Source organism: Carassius carassius, chromosome 33 (genome assembly GCF_963082965.1).
Source record: "Carassius carassius chromosome 33, fCarCar2.1, whole genome shotgun sequence".
NCBI lineage: Eukaryota > Metazoa > Chordata > Actinopteri > Cypriniformes > Cyprinidae > Carassius > Carassius carassius.
Genome location: NC_081787.1, coordinates 7,708,246 through 7,717,638, shown reverse-complemented (window position 1 = coordinate 7,717,638; position 9,393 = coordinate 7,708,246). Strand labels below are relative to the sequence as shown.

Here is a 9,393-nt window from a genome sequence, read left to right as displayed (position 1 = left end):
TCTATTTTAAACAAATACTGTTCTTTTTAATTTTGAATCTGTTCTGTTTTCAAATTGATAATAATAAGAAATATTTCTTAAGCATCAAATCAGCATATTAGAATGATTTCTGAAGGATCACGTGGAAATTCAGCTTTGCCATTACAGGAATAAATGACATTTTAAAATATATTAAAATAGAAAACAGTTATCTGATATTCATGTGATTCTACTTACTGTTTCTACTGTATTTGTTTTATCAAATAAATGCTGCCTGGGTGAGCATAAGAAGAAAAAAAACATTAAAAATCATACAACCCTACATTTTTGAACAACAGTGTATATTGTGTGTATATAGTTTATAAGAATTTAAGCTTTGAGGTTTAGGTTTAAGTTTAGTTTGAGGCAACATAGTCATCAAAATCTTATATGTATTTTCAAATCTTGCTTTTCTCCAAAGTAAAACCAAAATAAATTATGTTCTTTATTATGTTCTCCTTGTTTTTTTATTTTTTTCATTAAAGATGGTGGAAGATGAGTGATGTTAGTCCAATACTTCCACCTGTAATTCCAGAAACACAGAGACGACATAATCAATCACCGCTTTGCGCTGTTTGTTCATTTGGCACCAAACCTTTGTGTCATATTATATACCTTTCACTTTGATAAATACAGCAAAAGAGAAACCAATAGCACTTTCCCAGGACAAACGTCATCTGGTGCGTAAGAGGGCTTCTTGAGTATTCATGGATTGCTTTGCATGTGTGGGTGACAGTATCTAACTCTGAATACCACTGAAAACAGAATTGTCCAAAAATAAACTAAATCAAATGCTTGTAATGCAATTAGCTCGTTCTGCTTATTTTATAATAAAAATGCACTGATTGATTTAACATTTGAGACTGATCAATGAAACATCAGCCCAAATTTAGATAAAAATACATCATGCAACATAAGGTATATCAGACATAAGGAATCTGAGGCAGAGCAGTCACAGATGGGAAGTGAAGGGTAAACATTTGTTATGCGTCTCTGTGCAAGCAGAGATAGTCTCTGTCTGAATTGACAGCACAACCTGAATTGTGTCTATGACGAGGGAGCCATCACGTCAAAACCATAAACACTGGGATGGGGTGACATGAGCAATATCGATCCCTTCAGGATAGATGGCCTCTGAAGATATAAAAACTGAAGATCCTGGCTGGGGCGAGAGTACTGAAGACTGGAGACACCCGCCGACCTCTCAACATGTTGTCACTGGCACTGCTCTACATTCTGGCCGTGGTTTGCTCTGCGCTGAGAACTGATGCAATGCCTCTATATTCAGACACGGCACTGCCTCAACAGGAAGGTAAGATTATCAGTGTGCTCTTGAGAAGTTGGTTAAGGCTGAACATCAGGCTAATGGTAAAACCCATGTCTAATAGATGCTGGGCTCATGCTGAGTGCTCAATATCCATTCTGCTTTCATTGTAAATGTTAAAGAGGAAGTGGTGAATACAGTATTGGAAAGATTCCATGTTTAAGTCAATGTATCACATGCTGTTTCTTTGTGATTATTTGTGAAATTGACTTGTTTCACCGCCAACTTTTTTTTCAGTGTAGTTTTGTAGTTCATAATTGAATAGCTTTTTCCTTTTTTTCTGTCTCAGAACTGATTCAGAAACTGGTGGCAGAGGTTGAGGACAGACAGAATATTGACTTAACAGAGCAAAGAGACATCAAAACTGTGCTCCCTGTCCTGCTCCAGAGAGGTGAGACTGTGACTCTTGGGTACTTATTATTACATAACATTTCTAATATTATTAGAATGGATACATCTTTCCAAAAACTCCTGCAGTCTAATCATGTTTTATTTATTCATTTCTTTTCTCGGCTTAAACTTGCTTTCTAGGTGCAAAAGAAACTTTGCAACAAGAAAAAATAAACAACATGGTACAGTATGATCCTACTCTTTGTAATGAATTTACCATTTCTTACTATCTTTCTTTCTCATGATTAAAAGGTAACTAAAGTGACAATGAATATGTTGTGTGTCTTTAGGAGGATGATTTCAAAGCAGTTGTCTTGAAACTCGCAGCAGCTGATAACCTGCGTTCTCAAGGCTATCTACGATCTGAGCAAAACTTGCCCAAAAACAATAAGAGAGGTGAGCAATTAGAATTAACTGTTTAAACAGAGGTCCTCATATATGTTGTGCAAATAAAAATATATCAATGTTTTCATGACAAAAAGCAACAACTACTTACTAATATTAGGTGCAGGTTTACTCAGAGACAAAGTATGTCAAAGACAGCATGATGACTATCCTTATTGCATTACTAAATACATTTTTTGTCCTTCCTTTACAGCTTGTTTTTGGAAATATTGTGTTACAAACTAGGAATTAATCCAATGAAATGGACAGAGAACCAGTCTAACATACCTTATGTACAAACATATAAAATGTATGCTTTTTGTATGTATGTATGTATGTTTTTCCCCATAAAATATCCATCCAGTTGTTGTTTGACATTGTGAATTTATATATATATATATATATATATATATATATATATATATATATATATATATATATATATATATATATATATATATAAAGGAATATGAATGTATTTTTTATCATAAAGGAAAACTGACCCAGTGTGTGTGTGTGTTAAATCCATCTTTCATCAAAGCTCTTGATTCAGACTGGATATGCTTCATGGCAGATGCTTCAAAAAGAAAGACAAACTTGTGATGTGTATGATATTGATTTTATTTTTAAGTAAACTCTGAAAGAAAGCAGTTTAATCTCTTTCTTAAACAATCACAAAGTCTAACAATGGTGTTTGTGTGACTCAAACATCCTTCACAATAACCCTTAATACAAAACAACCATTACCGCTGCATGACTCGCTGACTCCAGTACTGCGCATGATACGACTAAACTTTTGTCTCCACAGTGTTTTTAGCTCATTACAGATGATTAAAACACATAGATTTTTTAGGTTTACATTACATGTAACCGAATACACCCTAATTAATGTAAAATACATATATACACAAATATGCACAAAAAAATACATATGATATGCATTTAAAAGCACTACTCTGTTGACTGTTGTGCTCAAACTCATTTGCAAAGGATCCTATAACCTCTAAAACTACTAGAATAAAGCCTCTTTGACTATAGCAGTCACTCAGAAGTAGTAAATCTAATGGGCTTTGAGATCACAGGCACAATGAAATCAAACTGTGTGTGGTGTGTGTGTGGTGTGTGTGTGTGTGTGTGTGTGTGTGTGTGTGTGTGTGTGTGTGTTTGTCCTCGCTGTAATAGATTTCCATTCCTGTGAACTACAACTATGTAGATGGCTATAAACCATATATTTTTTTATTTACACTATTTAAACGTTTTATCACAACATTGCTTCATTAATCTGAAGCTCAGTTCCTCTTGGTCACACTCAGATAGGATTTCTCAATTTCTATGTCAGCTGGACAGGTCTGGCTGAACTCTTGTCTCTCATGTGCGTTCTGCAAGTAACGCCACACTCCAGTGAACTGAGCAGGTATCTCAAAATTACAGTACCTTTTGGCAGCAACCTACAAAACCAAAAAACAGAATGAACACGTTTATAAATATGTATTTAAAATGAAATAGCTTTTATAAATCATACAGGCCTGTGTATGTGTGTGTGTGTGTGTGTGTGTGTGTGTGTGTGTGTGTGAAAACCACAGAGGCATATCACCTTGATGACGTGCAGCTTTGGCAACAGGTTGCAGTCTGCCAGTGTCAAGCGGTTGCCATCAAGGAACATTCTTTTGGATACGCTGATGTTTTGATCCAGCTCATCCTGAAGCGGAGTGTTCAGATAGTCATCCAGGCGCTTAAACTCTCTCAATAAGGCTTTTTCGTGGACTGAGGAACCAAACAGTAGACAAAAAGAAATATTTAGGAGTGCTTTAGTACATTATAGTCTAATTGTGATGCTACAGTGTCTACATGTGCAAGAATACTTAGATACTAATTTTGTTTTGTTCCATTATGTAGGCCTAGTAACTGAATCTAATTAAGTAGCTAAATTTTCTCTAAATATAATCTTTGCTGATTCAAACAGGGAAAATCTTCATAAAACTGTTTATTGTGTACTGGGAAGTGTACGTTAATCTGAGCATTAATGGTGTGGATTTTCAATTATCTTTCTGCAGGTTTTATCAGTAAATGGCGACAAAATACAGTCTTTATGAGTAATTGAACCGATTCATTCCAAAAAGCAGATTCATCTTGACAAGGCCACACTACTGTTATTTTGAACGACTCATTGAATCATTCACTGAACTGGTTTGTTCAAAACACTGAGTCATGCAGGAACGAAGCACTTCAGTAATGTTGGGGATGCTAATGTATGTTTCTGCTGTGGCTACGTTTGGAACTTTCTTTGCAATATTGTGTCTAAAATGTTACTTGATATTAACTTTTTAATGTATTGTCGTATAAAAGCAATATCACACAATCGTGCTACCTCTGTGCTACTCAAATAAGGTCCTAGATATGTCTCTAGTATATTTCACAATGGCACCCTCCACGTTGACCAAAAGAAAGCTGTTTGGTGTGAAAGTGACTAAACCATTAGAATTTTAAATGTGACTTCACCTTAAGACAACACACACATTCTGAACTAGCAAACAGCATCATGAATCTGTGGCGTAAATTAGTTCTAGACACTGAGTTGTTATGACTGTGTAAATAAGTAAGGGAAAGCATGTAATTTTGAAAAGATTTTGTAAAATTGAATGAAACTTACAAGCATTGTTTGGGCTGTTCTTGATGTAAGCGGAGAACTTGGCAAAAATGTCAGCGCCAACATCAAAAGACTCTTTGTAGCGGGGACTGAGATGAGGATAGCTGGAAGGATAAGACAGAGAGAAACATTTATAGCAAGTCTTCACACACCCAAAAGATAGCACATTATAATGCTGACATTTAAAAAGTCTATATGTCTATATGCATAATGCATTTTAAATATGCCATAGGGTTTTATTTTAAAAATATTTTCTCAGTAGACTACGTGTTTATTTGATTATTAAAAAGTAATAGTAAAATAAAAGTAAAATAATGCATATTTGTTGAATAAACATATTCATTTCTTTCAAAAAAAAAAAAAAAAAAACAGTATATGATTTCAGCCAGTGCTAAAATTATAGTATTGTTTAAAATTAGATTAAAATTATAAGTCAGCATGTACTATTCTGAAGTGGCTGGAAAGTCTTTGATGTGGATGATTTATTAATACTATGTCAATGCATCAGATTTTACTTAAATAAGTGCAGCCGTGTGATTTATGAAAGAATAACACTAGAATAATATGTTTATGAAACAGTTTTGTCAGAGTGAAAGCCAATATGTTTGATATGGCATTACATGAGGTAACGGACATGCACAATACCTGGGAGGAGCGAGGGTGGTCTCCAGGAACTCTTCGATCTTAATAAAGTCGGTTTTCAGTGTGCCATTGTACAAGAGGAAAGGAGGGTTGGTACCTGGAGCTAAGTCTTTTAGCTCTTCTGGCTTCCTAAACAACACAGGGTGGAGCAAAGCAGAGGGAGTGTAAACCACAGGGTGCGGACATGGTCAATATCTAGTCATTTATTGTACACTGGGAGCCTTTGAATGAGAGCTAAAGTGATTAATGCGTCTTTAAAACAATATTAAACTCAGTTTAATCACCCAACACACACGGATATGCTGTAGGAGTGTCCGACTGGTAAATGGCTGAAAGCTGAAAGATTTAGATTTGAACAGTGCAATGGGAAAGTTCACACTGCCTTGATCATTTGAGTGCTTTGACCGCCCCCAGTGTTATCGAATTCAGTCCGGTGCTGGCCCACAGTTCCTCAGATTTTGCCATTTGTCTACTGAATTCCATTCCATTAGATAGCCTTATCATCATGTTTCCGAGATATGAGAGCTTAATTTGACACTCACTTCCTCATGTCAACAGTGGTTACTGTGAACTTCACTCCTTTCAGCCAAAGAACCATGAAGAGTCTCTGGCAGAAGGGACAGTTCCCCACATTCTCTCCGTCATGACCCGCCTTGAGATGAAAAAAAAAAGAGAAATCCATGGTCAGTATCACATACCATCAGACTGGACACTAGGTCACATAAAGGTCATCACATACTGAAGCACACACTGTTCCTTAACCCTTGCTGTTTTTTATGTTTGAGGTCCCAGAGACCCTGTATGTATAAAATAATAAATGGCACATTTGCCTTTCTTTCTTCTGCGGAACTTAAAAAAATATGTTAATGGACAAGAATAATGCATCAGTGTCAATAAACTTAAAGTCAATGGGGTTCAGTATTGTTTCAGTTTTCTTCAGATTGTGGAAGGAAATGAGGGTGAGCATGATGACAGAATTGTCTTTTTTTTTTTTTGGTAAATTATCCCTTCAATCAAATCCCAACAGAAGAAGATAATAGAAAGTACATCAAAGTATTAATTTGTTTGCATGAACAGCCGCCTATTGCTAGAAAGCTACTTAAGATGTAAAATGGCATTTGTGTTCATATACGCTATTACTCTCTAGGATGCTCTAAGTATACTAGCATAAGTTTGGAGTTGGTATTTTTTTACTGTTTTGGAAAGAAGCATCTTGACAAGGCTGCATTTATTTAATGAAAAAGTAGTAAAAAACAGTAATATTGTAAAATATCATTACAGTTGCTATTATCACTATAATTCTAGTCCTCACTGTCACATGATCCTTTAGAAATCATTTTATTTTGTTGATTTTATTATTATTATCAATGCTGAAAACAGTTGTGCTGCTTCATTTTTTTCAGGATTCTTTGATGATAATAACAGTATTTAACATCTTTACTGTCACTTTTAATCAATTTAATACATCCTGTCTGAATAAAAGAATGAATTTATATACATATATATATATATACTTTTTTATTTTTGTACTAACCCCACAACTTTAAACAGTACTGTATATAAGTGTTTTGCTTTGTCCACAACTTTCCATTTCTTTAGTTGCAGGTTTCATCCACGCTTATGTGTACTGTGTAAACACGTTAGAATGCCTTGCATGCATTTCCATGACAGAAATCCAGGTATTTAACTATGAGAAAGTTATGTTACACTGAGAGAAAATAATCTGTAGAAAAACAGAAAAGGTACTGCCAGGCACTGGTTTTCTGCCAGGATATTATCCATCATACGTACATTTAGTTTATGGACATTTCCTTTAACCCTAAAACACAACACAGTGCAACGTGTACAAATTCAAAAAGAAAATTCCTTCATATTAACACAGTACATTGGGTCATATTTTTGGGCCCTGGCTTTTTCTTGGAATGTAGCAAAAAGAAAACTGCATTGGTGTTTACTTGATGTTTCAGACTGCTGCTCTTTTGAATAAGCCATTTTCTTAAATGTACATAGTAGTCAATCGATATTTTAACACCATTAGGGTCTCTGAGACCCCCATTAGTGTTATTATTAATGGATAGCTTTTATTTCTAACTAAATGTGGCCCTCCCTACAAAAAGAATAGGACATAAATAGCACATGTTTTGTGTGGGTGTGGTTGGACAATTCAAGAGCTTAATCCAAATAGAGGAAAAGCAGGAATTGTCTAGAAGAGGGAGATAACAGATCTGAACAATGCTTCTATCGCCCATGATGCACGTTTTTTCAAATGAGAACATTATAATTATAAATAACTTGGTGTGCATCTACAAAGCTTTGTTGGTCTTTGGGATCTAAAGGTCACCACTCATCCATATCCTACTCATTCAGGTTATGAACTGTAGCCAAACTGGCAAAACATGTTAATGCGATCTACAGAATAGGAAATATAAGCATATTTATGGGTGTGATGACAGGGAGCCAAGAGCTGTCAGTCTTTCTGAGTGCGTGTGTTTGTGTGTGTGTGTGTGTGTGTGTGTGTGTTGATAAGATGACCTCAGTCCTGTCTGTGTGTCTGTTCTGATAAAGAGCAGAGTAAGTGTGAACAGTTATATATCAAGCATACTAGCCAATTTTCAGTAGTATATGTGGTAACTATGTTGACTGTGACGCCCATATCAACCTCTGATTCATGGTGCCCAAATGAAGACCTTCCCTAACAGAAAGCACCGATAGAGTGTAAATCCACAATAAAACCACTTTTGCCAATTTTTTCAAGAAGACACAAGCTGTGTATTTTTAGTCCATAAGAGTGTGTAGGACTTTATCCCTCCTTTCTGCCAGAAATAAATTACTCTTATACTCTTATAATATAATAGGTGGACAGTAAGAGGCGAGCTGTACATAAACTATTTTATAAAGTACAACAATTCAATAAAAAGTTTGTATAATTCAGTGAGTTTAACATGACTATTTCAGCAATAAGGATTACATAATAATGGAGCTAATAACAGTTGACATGCTCTGCTGACGCCTTGACACGTCTCCACTTCAATATTCAGATTAGTGGATGATATAAATGGTTGGTTTTTAAATTATATATATATTATAGTTTAATATAATTTAAATTTGGGAATAAGAGTATGTGACCAAATAAAACTTAAAAGTTAAACAACTTACCTTTATGAAGAGCTCGATTCGTGGTTCTTTATCTGAGTCTTGTCTGAGTGCCATTTTTATTTATTTTTTCAGCAGGAAAAGATTTTAGTCAGTCAAGACCTCTGTGAAAAGTAGTCCACAAATTAACCAGAGAGCCGAAGATCCCCAAAAGATCCGTAAGCAGCTCTAATGGGTGAAAGTTATTCAGACTCGTGCTTTCTGCTGTCTCCCTGAGGCAACAGACTTTAAAAGTTAGGAGGGAGGGAGGCTAGGGAGGATGGGCGTGACCTCAACTATAACTATATAACTGCCAGAATGTGACAGAGAGCTCAAAAATAGCTTTTCATTTTATCCAACATGCATTAACACTCACAGTGTTATCTCAGACGTGAAGCAGGGGCCACATTCCATTCATGTAGACTATTAACACTTTTAACTGACCTCTTAACATTCCTCCCTCCCATATGTTCGATCGCAATGTGTTTCTTTCAACTGTGTAATGTAGGGATATTAGTTGATCCGTTTCACATTTTCACTTTTTAAAGAAAAAATATAATTGCTACCACATGTCAGACCACACAGCAATGCCACTTTCCCTCCTCTGTGTTTCAATGATTTAGACCATTTGTGATTCTGACTCATTCTGTTCTTTGATATTATCTACTTCTCTGGAATTTTTCTAACTTCCAGTAACCCCAGTTAAAACCTTTCGAAAGCAACCTGATTTCACTTTTGAAATCAGTTGAAACACAGCAACAGCAATTTTGTTTCTGTTTTTTACCCAAAATGTGAGCTAAATCCTTTGGGGAACATTCGGGGATGTACTCGGCTGGAATAATGATTCATAAATAAA

At 35.4% G+C, this 9,393-nt stretch overlaps 1 protein-coding gene across 1 annotated transcript; it reads right to left on the bottom strand.

Annotated features, from left to right (window-relative positions):
• Positions 1-3,269: 3,269 nt before the first annotated feature.
• Positions 3,270-8,780, bottom strand: clic2 (chloride intracellular channel 2). The gene is made up of 6 exons (XM_059521537.1): positions 8,562-8,780; positions 5,948-6,057; positions 5,409-5,534; positions 4,767-4,867; positions 3,711-3,880; positions 3,270-3,564 (listed from the first exon to the last, which is right to left on the bottom strand). The coding sequence occupies exons 1-6, from the start codon at positions 8,613-8,615 to the stop codon at positions 3,406-3,408; spliced, it is 720 nt and encodes a 239-aa protein (XP_059377520.1). The 5' UTR covers positions 8,616-8,780; the 3' UTR covers positions 3,270-3,405.
• Between the last annotated feature and the right edge of the window lie 613 nt (positions 8,781-9,393).